An 18,119-nucleotide genomic window follows, 5' to 3' on the forward strand; every position below is an offset into this window, starting at 1 on the left:
CTCACGTTCCCTCCATTGTCCCGCGGGACGCTGCGGGTCTCACCTGGGCCCGTTGGTCTGCTGCTGGCTGTCAGGGAGGAGAAGTGGAGCCGTCGCTCCGGGTCATCAGAGCCGGTCAGCCTCACGACGAGGCGCCAAACGCGGTCGCTGCTTCATCTGGTTTTATTTTTCTATTCCTCTAAATGTTGGTTTATTTCATCAACTTTATAACTCAGCAGGGTTCAGTCTTCAAATGTTGACATTAATTAAACCTGCAATACCTCGACTGATATTATTAAAGCTGCAGTATTTAACTTTTATTAACTTTTTTAAAATATATTTGCTGAAACTGTCACTATATCCTGACGGTTTGGGATGAGAAAGAAACTCGAGCTTTAGCCTTTGCTCTTTGCTAGGCTGCAGCTAGCATAGCTATTAATGCTAATGCTAATTGGCATGACCAGTGATGTCACCGGATAAACGGTCTTCCTGTAACAGGAAGTTGTTTCTCTGTCATTAGCATATTTAACAGCGAGAACGTAAGGATGATTGACAGCGCTAAGACCCTCCCCCTGCCTCTGATTGGTGGTTTTTGGTGCATTTCTCCATGCAGCAATAACAGCTGAGGGGGAACGAAGTGGTGGTGCAAAACTTAAAACCAGAAAGTTTCTCGCTAAGTAAAGATATAAACGTTTGCATTTTAATACGTTTTATCTCATTTTAACGAGAACCTTTGTTGTAAAGAGAAACTTTCCCGTTTTAATGAGATTTCGCCAGAAAGTTTGTCCTAAAGCAAAACTCATTAAAAGGAGAAAGTTTCTTGTTAAACCGAGATATAAACTTTTGCATTTTAGCAGATTTTATTACTTATTTTATCGGGAAAATTTGTTGTAAAGATAAACTTTCAAGTTTTATGATATAAAACACGTTAAAATAAAAAAAGTTTGTCTAAATGACATCCAAAACTCAATAATAAAAAAAAAATACTGTTTCTTATTCAAGCAAGATTAAAGATTTAACTTGTTTTTAGTGAAAACTTTGTTTATAGAAAATGTTTAAGCTGCTCCGGAATTTATCCTCTAATCTGCAGCAGTTAAACTTTGTTTCCGCAATGAAGCAACGCAGCGACACAAACCGACCACAACTCAGACAAACTGCTCCAAACACCGAGATCCGCCTGCAGCAGCAACAAGCGATGTGATGAAAAGTAGAAACCAGAACATGGACGAAATCCCGTCCTGCTCCTGGAGGTTCAGCTCACTGGAAGCTGAACAAACCATCATCTGTGACTCAGGCTTGTTGTTGTTGACATTCATGCAGAACCAGAACATGCTGCTGCCTGACGGGAAAACGGCACCGCAGGCGAAACCGGGATGAATGCGCCGTTCCTGGGAACGGTCCAGCTCAAACACACACACACACACACACACACACACACACACACACACACACACACACACACACCGAGAGGGAAAGGTTGTTTGTTCAGGTGGAGGAGCAGCTCCTCCGCTTTCATCCCGTCCACCTGAGTTCATACTGGACCGGCTCCGCTCGGAACCTCCAGACACGGAGAAACGTTTCTGCTTCTCAGCTTCAGATCCTACAGGATGATTCTCCAAAGCTGCTTCTTCATTTAGGTTTCAGTTCTCTAAAAAGACTTTGACTAGGCCATTGATTCTTCCCTTTTACAGCCAATAGAATCTCCAGTTCAGATCTTTGTAATCTTTACTATCCAAACATTTATCAGTCCAGCTGGTTTAAAACCACTAATGTGATTTAATATCTTTACATAAATATCTATTCGATACCTGATTATATGAAATACCATCTTTGTTCAGTTTCCACGGTTTAAACAAAATTTAAAAAAAGAATAAAAAAACATTTTCTTCTGTGAAAAATGTGGATAGTTTCAAACAAGAAAAAGGATTAAATTGATACTTCTGGCACTTTTCCTGTCATTCTGCCATGAGTTTAATTTTAATAATGAGCTGAACCTGATTAATAATCAGTGCAGCTAAATAAACTTTAGAGCCGCTAATAAGAAATATCTACCAGAGGAAATGCAATACTTTTCTAAAAGAAATACAATTTTAAGTTTTTGGGGTTTTAAAGAGAAACAAAACTTTTACCCAAAAGAGAAAATATTAATTTTTTTTCTGTGGAAATTAATGCAGAGAAAGTGAATAAAAAAATCTAAAATAATATTTTTGGTGTCATTCTGTTGACTTTCATTTTAACAATGAACCGATCGTTTTACGCTCATTTGGAATAAATTTATGAACTGATATTTTTGTAAAATGCTTCGATTCAAATCTGCTGGGAATGTCATCGGGATTCTGGGAAGTTTTCCTTCTTCCATCGTTCCGGAAAGAAATCAGCAGATATTCAATTCAAGTTCAAGGCTGGACGTTTGTTTTTAGTTTATCTTCATCATGTTTGGTCTAGAAATCTGCAGGTCATGAAGACAGAGACGGGACTCATCTGCTAATGTGCATAAAAATAGCTTTATTTCCAATAATAAATCAGAACCTGCATGTAGAACCCAATGATTCATCGGCTTCTTCGCTCCACTGGTGTTTGACATTAAGCAGCAGAACTTTCTCTCCACGCCGACCGACCGCCCAGACCTGGGAACGACCCACAGTTTTACTCCTAATCTCAGAGCTCCGCCCCCCGGCGCCGCCGGGCGTCGAGGTCGGTCGGCTCGGTCCGGTCCTACAGAACCTCCTGGACTCGCCCACGGCGTTTCGTTTCAGTAACAAAAAAAACGGAAAAAAAGAAACGGGTCAGGCCCAGGTCTGCTGCCGTCGGCGCGGCTCATCATCCCCCGAACCAAAGATTTCTCCTTCTACACGTAAAAACAGCAAAAAACATAAATATGAAAAGCAAAAAAAAAAAAATGTCTAAAAGATAAAAAGAAATTCTTACAAAATAAATCGTTTCAAAACTAGGTCTCTGGAAATCCAACTAGTGTGTATAAAACTTTGAGAATCACATGTACAACAGCTTAAAGGGCCAGACACCCAGACCTGAAGGGAGGCAATAAAATTATTTGACAGTTAAATTAATACAAAAAGGGAAGTTGATCTAAAGCAGGAAAACAAACGAGGAGAGTTAGTATAAAAACTTTACATTTACAGTCGATCACATGAGCGTTACCGTGGAAACACAAACTATTTGGCATTTAAATATTTGGTAGATATTTCTGCTGCCAGGAAGCGGCCAAAGTACCAACCGTCAGATACGTTTTACTGAAGGACTATTTACAGGTCGGATCAGTCCGGGTCCGGATCCGGGTCCGGCCGCCTCCGCCGGAGAAACACGAGCTTCTTTACAGAAATCATTCATATTTCGGCTTCAGGTTTGCTCGTCTCCGGCCGACTGGAGAAACGGTCGGCGTAGCTTATCGAGGAAAAGCCCTGACAAAAAAAAACAACAGAACCAAAACGAGACGGAAAGGTTTTCCAGAACCTCCAGGATGTGGAGAAAACGGAGGGTTTTCACCTTCCACCCTTCGGATTTGGGAATGAAAGGGGGATTCGATTCACGCGAGTCGGGATGCAACCCTGGAAACTCATTTCTGCTGAACGTTTGTCCCAAACTGGAGGCACGGCGGTGATCATTCCTAAACATCCTGAGGATTCTCGCTCCTTCCCAGCAGCGGAGGCGCTCTGCGTTCGCACCGGATCGTCGGGCAGGAAGGGAAACGGACCCGAGGAATCGGAAACTCGTTTTAATTAAAAATCTGTTACAGAAGAGAGCAGAAACAAAGACGGGCCTGCCTCTGGGACTCCAGCAGATACATTTAAATTATCAACATGATTGTGAGCTGACGGCTACAGGCCTTTTCAAAATAAAAGCAGTCTGAAAAACGTTTCCATCAAAAATAAAGGAAACAGAAAGGAGACAGAAACTGCAGACCGAGGAAGACGAGTGAATAAATAACATCTGTTAGTGTTTAGCAGGAAAAGTTCATTCTGTTGTTTTTTTCCTCTCAACTTGATCCGGAAAACATGGCGTACCGCAGCGGGAACGCTCCAACCTGCCAGGAAACTCAGCCTCTGATTGGTCAGTGAGATTCGTACGCATCAGGAGGCGGAGTCAGTCAATCGGTCGAGGCGCCGGGGATTCATCCGCCGCCACGCCGCTGAAGAAACACGAGGTGATGAAGATGAGGCACTGCAGGGCCGCCGGGCGGCCCGTCGGGTTTTTACGGCTGAGGTGTGTGTTTGTGTGTATGTGAGGTCAGGGAGGAAGGAGGCGGGGCAGGGGGCGGGGCCTACGCGTAGATCTCCGTGGTGGGCGCCTTCTTGTAGATGGGCTTCTTCCCCAGGTCGTAGCTGCCTTCGTCCTTCTTCTTCATGCGGTAGATGAGGAGGAGGATGAGGAGCACGGCGAACATGAGGCAGACGGCGCAGCCGGCGATCACAGCTGCAGCAGACAAACAAAAACACTTTTTATTTCATTTAATCAAATACAAGGCTCCCTGAAGGAGGCTGGCGGTGTCCAAACTGTGGTCCGGGGGCCATCTGTGGCCCTAAAATGACTTTGAGTCAAGAACCGTAAAAACTTGGCCAATAAAACAAAACGAGACCTAAAACATGAGATTCCTGGTTTTCCCTTTAATTTTGCAGCAGTTTGACTCACTTTATGATCTGAATCTTAAATGATTCACAGATTTGTTTTCTGTTGACAAAAAAAAAAAAAAACGGGGAAAAAGTTTGGACACCACCGCTTCACACTGTAAAACAGATTTAAAATGATTCAAATGTAAAATATTTTGCCGTTTTAGATAAAATCATTGGGGAATTAAACAGTCAGTGTGAATCAGGGCTTCAAAATAAGAGCCCAAGTATAAACAGCTGTTGACCAATTTTTAAATTGTACAAATTAAAATAAGAATTCATCTAGGAGAAGCTAGGCTAGCGGCGGCCGCGGAGCCGGTACCGACCTGCCAGGACCTCCGTCTTGTTGAAGATGCTGTCCCCTTTGGCCTGGGACATCAGGACGTTGGACGGGTTCTCCTCCTTGGTTTCGGGTTCGCTGCCCAGCAGAGGAATCTCGTTCGTCTTCTTCACCACGTCGATCTCGTAGTCTTTTGGTCCCACCGGGTCCGGCAGGTCAGGGATCCTGTTATCGAAGTCGGGCTGCAGGGAAAACAACCGGGTCAGAACTCGTTCCAGAACCTCACAGAACCTGCATTCAGAACCGTTCTCACCTTGGCTGAAGGTCTGGACTCGGTTTCTAAAGAGAATGAAAAAAAGAAAAGTATTTTAGATCCAAGCAGAACTTAAAGAACGTTCCGTTTTTAAAAACCAGAACCGACCTCCTTCTCCGGATCCGGACACATCGTATTCTTCGTCGTAATAATCGTCGTCTTCATCGTCTGGGAATCCAAAGTCGGAGCCGTTCGAAGAGTCTCCCGATGCCTCCAGGTCGCCGCCGTCCGTCGACATGGCAACCGTCTGCGTGGTGCTCATGGGCATCCACGTCTCCGTCTCCCTGACCTGCTGGGACACAACGGGCGGTTCAGGAAGGATTTCATTCCCAAAGCTACAGAGCCAGGATTCCCGGGAATCTTTAAACATCCAGAACAAGGAATCATCACCGAGAACCGGACCGGACCCAACGGCACTTTAATCACATTTCAGGATCCCACCCACTGCAGACACACACCTCCATCAGGCTGATTAACACACACAGTTAATCAGCTTTAAGGATGAGGCGGTGTGTGTGTGTGTGTGTGTGTGTGTGAGAAACAGGAATTCCCAACCAGCTGCTAAAAGCAGGAAACGGTTCAGCTCCCAGAGGAAGGAAGCAGAGAAGAAAAACTTCATTCTGAATATTTTTCATCAGCTGGAGGAGAAGAATCCTCTCAGTGGTTTTTCAATCTGTGAACTGGGAATTCCCAGTTGGAAAACGGGAAAACATGCAGCCAAACTTCAACAGGATTCCTTGTTCCAGACGTTTTCCTGAGACTCATTCCTCACAGCTGCAGAGCTTCTTAGGACAAAACGACTCCTGCTTTCACCTCTTCCTGGTTCTGACTTCAATCCGACCGGCGCTGGCGTCAACGGAACCAAGAGAGTCCGCTGAACGGATCATTCCCGACTGCTGTGGTTTAGTACGTCAGTTCAGTCCAGTTAAGGGAACTGAACCCGAGAGCAGATTTAACTGAAACAGGAATAAAACCTTGAGCTTTTTCAGCTCTTATATATAGAAACGGGAATTTCTCGGAATAAAAGTCGACCACAAACGCCACATCCTCACGGGCTGGGCCGGGCCGGGCCGGGCCAGCGGCACAGACGTCATGGTTCTGGTAATCGCTTCCATGTGAGTTCTGCAGCGACGTGTCGATGAACACGGCTCTGGAGCCGGAGCAGCCATTTCCCCCTCATGATGCTTTCACCCCGATTGGGAATGTTTTCTGGAAGTTCGGCTCAGAGACCCGTTTCCGGCCCCGCAGGCGGTTCTGCCTCAGACGTAAAGCGATGACTCGTGGCTCTGCGTTTCCTCATCCGAGTCGGGCTGCAACACGCCTGCCGAGTTACGTTACAGGAACCCCATTCCTCGGAGTCGGGCGGATTAAACCGGGAATGAGTCACAGGTTTCCGTGGCAACCCCTCAGGTCTGCTTCTCTTCACTCTGCGGCTCCCGGCAGGTTTAAAGGCCCCGAAAACTGTTTCTTTTTAAAATGACAAACCTTCACGGCTGCCGTATTTCAGCCGGATTTAACTGGGAACATTTTGGGTTTGTGAGTAAATATTTATTCCGACTCTGCAACCAGAACCAAAACCGGCAGAACCAAGTAAAGAACAAAGGTTTGCTTGTTCCGGCTGCTGGGAGAGCTTGGAGCTATTGGGAGATTTCTACTGGATTTGGCTCCAGGAAAAATGGAACGAAAAGAAAGAAAATTCATTCATTCATAAAGCAAAAAATTCACAACGAATGTCTGGAGGAACTTTACAAAGTTCAACTCAATCACAGATAATAACGGAGACAATTTTTACCGACTCTAAAAACATGTGGCATTTCATTTACTCAGCTGTTCTGTTCATTATTCAACTGAAAGTTTACAGAACAGTTTTATATTCATGCTCTTATTCTGAAGGGGATGGAGACGTCAACAGCAGTTCCGTTTCCTGTGGGTAACTCTGGGTCCAGTCCGATTCACCAGTTCAATGAAAACATTTAAAAATAAACGTTTGACAGAACTGTTCTGGAACAATCTACCTGCTGATTTTAAAAACAGCATCTCGGACCCAAATAAATAAAAAACGGTTTTCTGCGTCGATGATTGGCTGGTTCTGCCCTGCAGACGGGACGGGCTCGGCTCGTCTTGCCGTTAATCAGTAACTCGTTTAATGTTTCATCCGGTGTCGCTTCATGTCCAGTAATGAACCACAGATCGACTCGGATCAGGAAGTTGGGCTCACTTTGCCTTTAGGAGCCCATGAGGTTGAGCTTCATGTTCCAGTGCGTCACGTTCCAACCAGTTGGAGTTAAACTGGTTCGACTGGCTGGAATCGTCACCCTGTTAATGTTTACCATGACGGCTCCTCATCCTGGCGGCCCCTGACCTTTAACCCCTTGCAGTTATGAAACTAGAGTCCGAGTCGGACAGAGGGCGGGAAGACGGGATCCGTTACGCAAGAGGGGACCAGAACCGGGCCGAGTCCGTGACAGAAATAAGCCCCGGCAGCGCCGAGTCGATCCACAGAACATGAAACCCAACAGAACCACAAACAAAGCCTGTAAACAATAAGATCAGCAACTTTAATGGACGGCGCTATAAATACCGGCTCCACCCGGCCGACACACAAAGCTCAGGAGATGAAACCGAAGCTGCGGACGGCTAACCAAACACGGCTGTTGCCCTGGAAACGCCACCACAGCCAACCTCAGCAGGCAGATTGGAACCAAATGTGTTCGCGCTCCAGAACAGCAACACAAAGCCGGGCCGGCTGCGGTCCAAACTTCACGGAGAAGCCGGAATAAACGACACCATGTGCCGCAGAGAGACGATGTTTACTGACAGAAACATCAGCGGCCGTCCGCCTTCGGTTCCGACTGTAATGAGCCGCATGCGACCCGCAGGCGGCTGTGGAGCCGAGCCAAACCAGAACCTTGCATCCAGATGGACCCGACGAACGGGAAGGGGGAACTGAGAAAGAATCCAGAGTTAAAAATCTGTCATTTCTCACTCTGAACGGACCTGCAACCCAGACCATCATCATCATCATTCCGACCCGGATAAACTCCCAGCATCCGGCCCGTTCCTGCCACACAGAGCCGCTCTTTGTTCAACTAAAGCTCCTTAATTGCAGAGCTTGTTTGGTCTCGCTGATCATGTGACTCATGTTCATTGCGTGAATCGCCAGGCAAACGAAGAAACGGCTGGAGTTATTCCTTCCGCTGGAATGTGGTTGGGAATGCTGCCGATTAAACCGATCAACAGATAAAAGACGCAGTTTGGCTGCATTTCAGTCCAACTGTTGTAGAAGTTTTATGGGATGTTTCGGTATTCCGGGGCAGAAACTTCATCTCCAGGTTTATTTATGAGAAAACTTTTCAAACGTGAATCATTCATCACCTCCTTCCTGGGCCACCCACGGTCCAGAACAACCCAGTTTGGACCCGGGTCCAATCCGTGACAGGGAACAAAGATGTGCACATGCCTCCAGCATGTCAATGAGTGAGCCAACCAGGTCCAACTGAAAACAATCCCTCCGTCTTCCGACCCGGACAGGAGCATCTGCTCCATTCACACGGCAGGCAGCCGCTCCATTTCCAACATCTACGTCCGGCCGCTTTCCCAACCCGCATGACCCCCAACCGGACCTTTCAGTCTGGAGCAGAACTTCACGCCCGGTCTTCTGGTACTTTCAGCTGATTCCAATCAGTAGTTGGACTTTCAGGTCGTTTGGTCCAGTAACTCCAGCACCAATGCAGTTATTTCTGAGAAGAAGCAGAAGCTCCAGTTTTCTCCCAGACTTCCTGTTTCATGGCGACAGACTCAATGGGAAGCGGAGGTTCTGGGCTTAATGGGTCTAATGGGGTTCTGATGAGGATCCTCCTGAGGGAGCTACTGATCTTATCCATGCAGCTTTTATTGGACACTTCCTGCCAGTGATGAGACCGCTGGGCCACGATAACCAGACGGTACCGGGTCGTTCCTGAAGCCGTGAGCGACGGAGCAGCAACCCATTCCTCACATCCGACGTTTCTCCTCCAGGCAGAACCGGACGAAGACAACCATGCTGAAGAGCTTTTATTGGATGAAGGATGCAGCTGCAGCGCTGAAGGTCAGGAAACATCAAATCCATTCAGTGTCAAACAAAAGTCCCAGGAGACAAGAAGACCTGATGGATGGACACAATAAGAGCTTTGACTTCCAGGCCGAGGAGGAACGGCCCAGTTAGAGGCATTAACTCTGATTAGAGTCACGCTGCTGCAAGCGGCGTTCAGAGACGATGGGTTCTGATTTAAAACACTGAACATTTAGAATCAGAACATGAACGCACGGCCGGACCAAAGCCTGCTGCAGTCGGTTCTGGTTCTGATCAGAAGGAATCTGCAGCGTATAGTTTATATTCTGATACTTGAGCCTGGAACAAAAACAGAAAATATCAGGCCTGGAGGCACGGCTGGTCCGCTGCTGCTTTATGCTGACTGTAGCTCTGTGTGTGTGTGTGTGTGTGTGTGTGTGTGTGTGTGTGTGTGTGTGTGTTCTGACTGAGGAATGTGCCTGGATGTGGGCCGGCTCGCCAGTCGAGGTCTCGGCTGCTCAGTCAGCCACCACATTCCTGTCTCGGCTCTGGAGGAGCCAAAGCAAACCAACGCTCCGAGAACCAACGTCAGCCTGCAGAGTCCGGCAGGAAAACAGAATCAGAGTCCCGACCGACTCAGAACTTTCTGGAAAATTACGCGCCGACACAGAAACAGGCCGGGAACCTGCAGCCGAGTTCTGCAGATCCAGTCAGAAACGCCACAAACACTCTGATCTGTGAGGACATTCTCCTTGATTTGCTCTCGTTTAGCGAGGAAAACTCCTCCGAGCTCCACAGCAACCGGCTCCGTTACGCAACAGCTGCGAAAACCAGCAGAACCCGAGTTGGTTTGCTCCCACAGCCAAAACGCCAAGCAGAACCACAGCCAGGCAAATAAACGGAGCCCCAGGCAAACAAATCCAAAAGCAGGAGTACAACATGACGTTCCTGCAGAGCAGGAGGTCAGAGTTCAGCTGCTTCACGAAGCACAACCTCAGGATGATCAACCCCAGAGGAGGAAGGAGACCACTGCTCAGTTCTGCTGACGAACGCAGCTCCATGGAGCTGCACAACATTTAAAGATATAAAAGACTATTATAAATAAAATATGCTAACAGTGACGTAGGTTCCCATGTCAGCTGCTCTGCTCAAGCTGGGCTTAATCTAAACATGGTGGGAAAATGTGAGCTTCCATCCCAAGTTTAAGCTTTTTGGCTCAAAATTAGAAACAGGATTCCAGTGAAATGTGGGAGGTTTTCCAACCAAGAGGATGAGGGCCGTCACCCCAACGTGTTAATGTAGATGAATCTTTACATTTTTATGCGCTAAATGTTACATTCTAAGAAAAAAATTATTTTTAAATGTTTCATTTAACCGATGAACCAAACAAAGTTTTTCCAAATCAGACTGGAAACAAATCTTTGGAAAGGACTCTGGAACCGGGAGATGAATCTTGTCCATATGTCTGGAGTTTATCTGTAACCCTTTAGACACCAGGAGAGGAAACTGAACTGTATTAATGTTTACATGTTTACAGGCCTACAACCGTAAACCCGAAGCACAAACATCCGCTAACAGCGCTGGACAACCAAGATGCTTCAGCCAGGATCAAGTTCTGCTTCCAAAAACAATCTGATGAAGTCTGTTGCTATGCTAACAGGGGTTAGCGCTGTGCTAACAGGGGTTAGCGCTGTGCTAACAGGAGTTAGCGCTGTGCTAACAGGAGTTAGCGCTGTGCTAACAGGAGTTAGCGCTGTGCTAACAGGAGTTAGCTCGCCTGTCCAAGGCTAAAGCGGCTTCTCAATGCTAAACATGCTTCAGCAGCTGCCGTCGGCGTAAACTGTCCACATATCTAAAGGATTTGCTTAAAAAAATTAATTTGATGGTGGAATAAAACAAGAACCGTCTCTGTGTTTGTGCTCATATGTCCAGTTATTCAATAATGTTTTTGTTGATATATAGTTTGTTTCAAATGCGATAATAACCCTACAATTAACTTGATTAAAAACTTTAATCCAGTCCAACCACCACAGAAAACGTCTCCAGCCTCCAGAGTTCCTGGTTCTGTCCGGAGTTCCTGCAGGATTCATGGAAGTAGTTTAATTACAGTTCTTTCAAAGAAAGAAGAGGGATGAAAGTGATACGGGGGGTTTAAAGCTAAATGCACCCGTATAGTTCCCGTCGGCGCTGCCAGAGTATGCAGCGGTTGGACGGGGTGGAGGGAGGTCGGGTTCGGCGGCCCGCCAGCGCAGCCAGGAAGGACAAAAAGCTCCTCTCTCCGTGCCAACATTCCTGGGCCCAAAGGGATTTTATAGACCAGCGGACAGCAAAGCAGGAACCATTATTACATCCTAGTCATACTATTTATCACGCTCCCCTCCTTCCCTCCGTCCTTTCACCGCGGCGGCTTTCACAGCGCCCCGTCATGCAAAGGAGACAAAAAAGAAAAACTTCCTTTAAAAATCCTGCCTCATTCTCTTGCAAATGATCCGAGAGGCTAAATGCCAAACCAGCCACATTCCTACAAGATCCACCAGAAAGGAGCCAACAAGCCGAGGGTTGCTGGATTAACTCCACTGATTAACAGCCTTTAATCTGCATTAATAGAGCCAATTAAAACCAATTTGAGATCAAACCGGAGCGTCGCGCCTCAACGAGCCACAGGAAGTTCGCTCTCCTTTACTCTCACATGTGACAATAACCTCTTTATTTAAAGGCAGGATAATTTTCCTCAGATCCTCAGGTGCTTTCCCGTCTCCCACCCCCATACTGCTCACCAAGGACCCGTTCCAACTTGTATCCCAACGGGAGCAGAAAACATTCCGGCTGACGAGGCCGGAAAGCTGGAACAGCCGGATGCGTTTCTCCAGACTAAACCGAAACAAACCAAGCTTGGATGCGTCGATTCCAAAAACTTCCTGTTTGGTTTCCAGTGGATTAGAAATCCACCTTAATCCTCAAACACATTCCGATCATTCCCGTGGCTCTGCTTGCCTTCAGAGCGCGTTCTTTTGTCAGGTGAGGGAACATTGTTATCGATTAGCGAGGAACGCCGAAGCCACATACCACCGATGACCTCAGCAGGAGATGAAAAGGCGGCGAGTGAGAGGGAGGCGGAGGGAAGGCCTTTCAAAGAACCGGGAAGAAAGACGGAGCGACGGGCCGAGGAGGCAAGAGCTTCACTTACAGAGCAGGAGAAACGGGATGAGGGGGAATGTTTCGGTGGGAAAGCTGTAGGTGTTTCCACACCAGGCCCGGCTAGAAAGGAGCGTCCCCTGTGAAAAGACCCCGAGGCCCTATTGAGATCCCTCCAAGTGTGTAAAATCCCCCAGAGGGCCGGTCAAGATCACCAGAGGTCACATTCCAGCATGAAGGAAGGAAAGAAAAGGGGAGGAGGTGAGGAATATCACAGACAGTAAAAACGAGGTGGATCAGATCATCTTAGAAATTCCTGCCGGCTTTCCGATGATTGAAGACTGGAGGAGGGTGAAAACCTGCCATTACTGCCGTTTCCCTCCATTTGTTCAGAGAGGCTGGGAGGAGGAGAGGACTGTGGGTGGCCCGCAGCACCACTCCTCCTCCTCCTCCACCCAGAAGTATCACTCAGTGAAAACACACAAAAAAAACAACTAAAGTCTTTTATTTACTCAACCCAGGAAAAATCCACAGAAACCAACCAATCAGCTGATCCTGCTCGTGGACAACAAGGTCACATGACTAAACCCAGGAACAAGAACATAACCTCCAACAGCTGGTCAGAACCAAGAGATGGCCGTTCTGTTATGACCCAAACGGAACCAGAACCAGGAACTTTACAGAAGTTGCAACAGGTGGGTGGAGACACTGGTACCTGCCTCAACAGTTGACCAATCAAATAAATCCACTCCCGTCCAAAATACCCAGGATTTCCACTTCCCAACGTCTACACCAGGATGATTCACTGGGTCGGATTGATCCCGTCAGGGTGCATCTGCCCAAACTAGATTAAGCAATTTCTGTGTTCATCTGTCCACAGAGCAAGCCCACAGCATGACACCTCCACATGGACAATCATCTACTAGACTCATCCAGCATCAGTTTAATCTGGAAAATTTGAGTCTTTTCTTACAATGTTTTCTCTTGCTGAAGAATAATTCCTGTTCAAACACGAGCAGCAGTGGGATCGGCTGGTCTGAGCCCAAATCTGACCAACACACTGTTAATCTTTACAGACTGAGCTGAGGAAATATTAACATCATGTTCACGACAGACACCAGAACATTGTGAAATTTGGTTTTGCAGTTTTAAAATGCAGCCAAAGGAAATGCCTAAGAGTCTGGATAATTGTTGATTTGGCTTTTTTTTTTTTTTTTAAACGGGAAAACCTGTTTGGAAATGAGAGGTTCTGGACTGAGGAGAGCTGCTGGATCAGCAAACATCATGGAAAAGCCCAAACCGGGAGTCTGGTTCTTCCAAACCCGCAGCACACAAATTCTTTAGGGATTAAGTCAACCTTTTGGATCTGGGAACACAGGAAGTCCCTGTTTAACTCTTCCCAAATGTTTGGAGGAGGAGGGAAAACTTGCTCTAATTCCCGGGTTGTTCAAGTTTCTCCTCAACATTTATACCAAAACAAACATCTACGAAGTTAGATTAGGCTGGATACTAGATGAAACGTTATCTGGGTTACAACTGAGCAGTTCTGGTTCTGGTTCTGGAGCCGCCCCCCACCACCTCCCCAATCTGGGCCCCATCTGGGATAATAGGAGCAGGCTGTGGGAGTCCGAGCCTGAAAACCCGCAGTTTTACAGAAAACCAGATACAAATCAACCAAACACACAGCTGAACCCGTTAAACCAAGCACAGAAAGCAGTGGGCTCGGTTCGGTTCGGCCTGGATGGACTCACCGACTCTGAGAGGACGGAGGCGGACAGCATCAACACGAGGCACAGGGGGAAAATCATGGCTGTCCTCTCACTTCGCAGCGTGTTTGGATCAGAACCGGAGGATAAAACTGCGCAGCGCCGATATTTAACACCTTCTACCGGCTTCGGACTGGTGAGTCTTCACTGCTCCTGGGTCCAACTTTAGTCCAGGAAAGGTTCCGTCTGCTCCGGTGTTTGTCGCTTTGACCGTTTGTCTTCTGCTATGTCTGTCTCCGCTGACCGCTGGATCTCTACTGGGGCTCACACACCGGCTCGTCCTCTCCTCTATGCTTCATATGGAGTGACTTAGCCAATCAAAATCCGTGACGTTGCGAAATTTTCCGTAACTCCGCCCCTCAGCAACAACAACAACAAAAAACTCCGCCATGTTGGTGGGGGAAGGCAGCCTGCATTCTGCTTGTTTTTAGAGCAGTCATACGTCAACGCAGCCGCCATATTGAAGAGGATACCTTTATTTGAGTTGTGAAGGCACTTTTTTTTAACGATATGGGTCGTTAAAAAAGAACTAAACCAGCTCAGAACCCAGTGTTTCCGGAACCAGCAAAAATGTGAAGCATCATTTAGTTTCTCTGCTCCTCAGATGGGCAACACACTGCCTGAAAAAATGTTCAGAACTCAAAGGTTCTTTAAATCAGGACTGAAAACATGTTGGTTTACTGCAGCTTCTGATACACATTTTGAATAAAAAGCTCTTTGGCTGTTTAAATCATGAGAATTAAAACTAGATTTAAATTCAAAATTAAACATTCACCAAAAGTTAGGTTCAGATTTGCCTTAAATATCTATATATGTTCCACAGATTTTTATTAAGTGGTTTTGCGTTTTTAATGAATCATGTAAAATAATGTTGTCATGTGTATGAATAAAATACTTTATTTAGCTGAAAACCAGACTGATAAAGTTTTAAAAGTAGCTTCCACTGTTTATGGTGCAATGTTGTACGTGAAATAACACAGTATTTATATTTTTACCTATTTAGAAATAGTAATAATAATAAAGTAACTAGTCCAGAAGTTGTTGTTTGAGAATATGCAATGCTGTAGAGCCAAAGCAGTTCCTTTAGCATTAAAACATCAATGTTTATTTAAAAGTGGAGCTGCTTTCTTTCTCTGTATTCTTCTGTCTCAGTCAGTATCTGTTTTAATGACAGTTAATAACGAAACAAACCTTTAAAACAACCAACCTAAAGCTTATGTAACTCGGGGTGTTACGGACCACTTTCACTTTCCTCCAAACAGAAATAACTGCATGAATGATAAGAGAGCGCTGGTTGAATTTCTCTGAGTTAATCAGTCATGATTAACTCATTAACAGGTTCTTTCTCTGTTCCAGGTAAAGCTGAAGCAACCGACAGGTTTTTCCTCTCCGCTGCTTCATGGAAACTCAGGGTGACGACATCTTCTTCCTCCTTTCTACTCTTTCACTCTCTCACCACTAGAGCGCCGTTCATTTCATTTTCCTGTTTTCTGATGAGTGGTCGCTGTTTTCATTTTCACATTAATTACCTAAAAAAACCCAAGAAAAACCAACAGTTTTTCTATCAAGACCAAACTGGAACTTTGTTGTTCTGAGTTAAATAGATTTTATGAACAATTACTAAATCAAAACAAAATTTAGACATTAATTACGTATAATCAACAAATGTTGGAAATTAAACTTTCCAACATTTTTTAATAAAATGTTTTCTTTTTGGAAAGATTTGTATTTTCCTCTGCGGCTGAGTTCAGTTCATTCAGTTAATCAGATTATTATTGTAAAGTCAATTTATTTGAGGAACTGTCACTGAGTGAAATGTTTTATATAGATTAATTACACACAGATGCCGTTACTTTAATTATTATGATTTTCTGCATAATTAAAAATTGAAATAATACATCAAACAAATAAATAAACTCATTTTAAAAACAGAAATGTGGGTTTAATAAAGGTTATTTTCAAAAAGTAATCTGACAAACACGACTCATTATATTCTAATTTGCATTAAATATGTTCTTTTCAGAGAAAATAAAAATTATTTGACAAAATCAGTCTTAAAACTTGCTGTTTTATTTAGTTTAATTTTTCCACATTAAAGCCAACATACCAAACATTTTTATGTATTTTTCTCACATCCTTATTTATCATCCTATTCACAAGTTGCTGTTTTAGCATTTAGTTTTTTGTTCCATCTACTGTAATTAAATATTTCCTTCACCATCTAAAATATATTTTTAGTATATTTGGTCTATTCAGTAATCATAACAAATGGCTCATATACAGACTAATCATAGATATTTTCTGTATCCTCTGAAATACATTTATATTTTTGTTGATTATAAAACAGCACAATGTTAATGTGTGAATTCTGCATGGCTTAGATTTGCTTATTTATAGAAACTTTTAGAGGTTTTTGGTATTTTATGACTCAGTTTTCGCTGCTAAATGCCAATTTAACCCTAAATCTGGGCAAATTCCCACATGAAGAAGATTCTGGATCCAGTCTTTCCGCGTGGAGTTTCCACATTTTCCTGAGTGCATGTTTCCTCCCCCAGTCTGAAGGTGAACGCCGACTCGCCCCCAGGTGTGAGTCCGTCATGGGACGGACCGGCAGCTGCGGCCTGAAAGACGCAGCAAAGGAGAGCCTGACTCTCAGGGCACAGCCTGTAATAATAACCGCTTATCTTCAGAAAATGATTGGAATCAGTGTTTCTATTATTTTTGACAGCTGGGACACAACGTGGGGATTTTCCTGTTTGCCGTTTCATTTCATCCATGATGAGAAGGAAACGAGTTCAGATTATGAAGCGGGGAAAACCCAACGGCTGTACCGGCGCGTGCTCCGAGCCGTTCGCCTGTGAAAACTCCTCTGGCAGACTAATATTAGCAGCATGAAGGGAAAGTGTCTCGGAGCTGCTGGAAACCCCTAAACAGTTAAAGTGACTGTTTGCTTTGGAAGGAGGGAAGTTTCATTCCCTGCCAAACCTGCTGGCCTTATCAGCTCCGATCAGGCAGTTGAACCTGCTGCGGATATTGCTTACATACGGCCTCGCTCACTGAGAGTACTGCTTTACCCAGTTTCACTGTCAGAACATAATGAAAGATTATCAGATATTAAAGGAAATACAAGATTTAAAAACAGAAAAGTGAGATTTTAGACTAGTGGACAGAAATGAAGCCCAGAAGCAGGAAACACGAACATTATGTTGATGATTCAGCAGTTTGTCATTATTCTCTGTGATCTTTTTCTTTTTAGTCTCTAAGTTTTTATTCAATCTGCCCGTCGACCCAGAAAAGTCTTCCGTACTGCTGTCAGGACACTTGATCTCACGGAGTTTTATGGTTAATTAAAACTTTAATGGAAAAATCTGTTTCAGCCCCATCACACTTTTTACAAAATCAAACAAGTTTGGTGTAAATCATTGTTAACATTGTTTGAGTTTGTTCATGTGGAGACGGGAGAGTTGATCTCTGGTTACTATGGAAACCTTTTTAAAAAAAAAAAAAAATCTTAATTGTAATTTCACACATTTTTTGTTGCACAAATGTGACAGTTGATTGAAATCATATTTAATTAGATTTTCATAAATGAATTGGCTGGTTGACCTTTGATGACCTCTGGAAACATTAATTGATATCTTTAAAATGACAGCAGCCCAAATGAATTTTAAGGAGATGAGGGTCGGAGCCGACTTCACTCAGGTGATCTGATGAAGATTCAGGAGGTTTTACAGCAGCTCAGAGGTTTAACCTTTGGATTGAACTTCCAAGTGGAACTCAACTGGTTGTTGCTCCTTACAGAGTCGATCAGATTCACCTTCAGACCAAACCAGCAGCTTCCTCTGACTGAGTCCAGCTGCAGGAGGGAAAAGTGTAAACCTCCAACTCTGCTGCTTCAAGCTGCTCACACTGAAGGTGAGTTGGACCAAAACACTCAGAGTCACTTTGAGGGAAGTTAGTAGAGGAGGGA

The 18,119-nt window shown here is 44.9% G+C and overlaps 2 protein-coding genes across 5 annotated transcripts in view; both read right to left on the bottom strand.

The window, feature by feature from the left end:
- Nucleotides 1-18,119, bottom strand: part of LOC103464274 (nuclear factor 7, brain-like) — a 154,799-nt gene that overhangs the window by 45,015 nt on the left and 91,665 nt on the right. The gene's annotated exons all lie outside the window — the stretch shown is intronic.
- sdc4 (syndecan 4) lies at nucleotides 2,465-14,418 on the bottom strand. 2 transcript variants are annotated; one of them, XM_008408253.2, is made up of 5 exons: nucleotides 14,135-14,418; nucleotides 5,306-5,486; nucleotides 5,198-5,223; nucleotides 4,931-5,126; nucleotides 2,465-4,410 (listed from the first exon to the last, which is right to left on the bottom strand). In XM_008408253.2, exons 1-5 carry the CDS (start codon nucleotides 14,189-14,191, stop codon nucleotides 4,259-4,261), a joined length of 612 nt encoding a protein of 203 aa, XP_008406475.1. In that variant the 5' UTR covers nucleotides 14,192-14,418; the 3' UTR covers nucleotides 2,465-4,258. The 2 variants fall into 2 exon arrangements, with proteins under 2 accessions (XP_008406475.1, XP_008406474.1); XM_008408252.2 differs by having other exon boundaries at nucleotides 5,306-5,489.

This window comes from Poecilia reticulata, linkage group LG5 (genome assembly GCF_000633615.1).
Source record: "Poecilia reticulata strain Guanapo linkage group LG5, Guppy_female_1.0+MT, whole genome shotgun sequence".
NCBI lineage: Eukaryota > Metazoa > Chordata > Actinopteri > Cyprinodontiformes > Poeciliidae > Poecilia > Poecilia reticulata.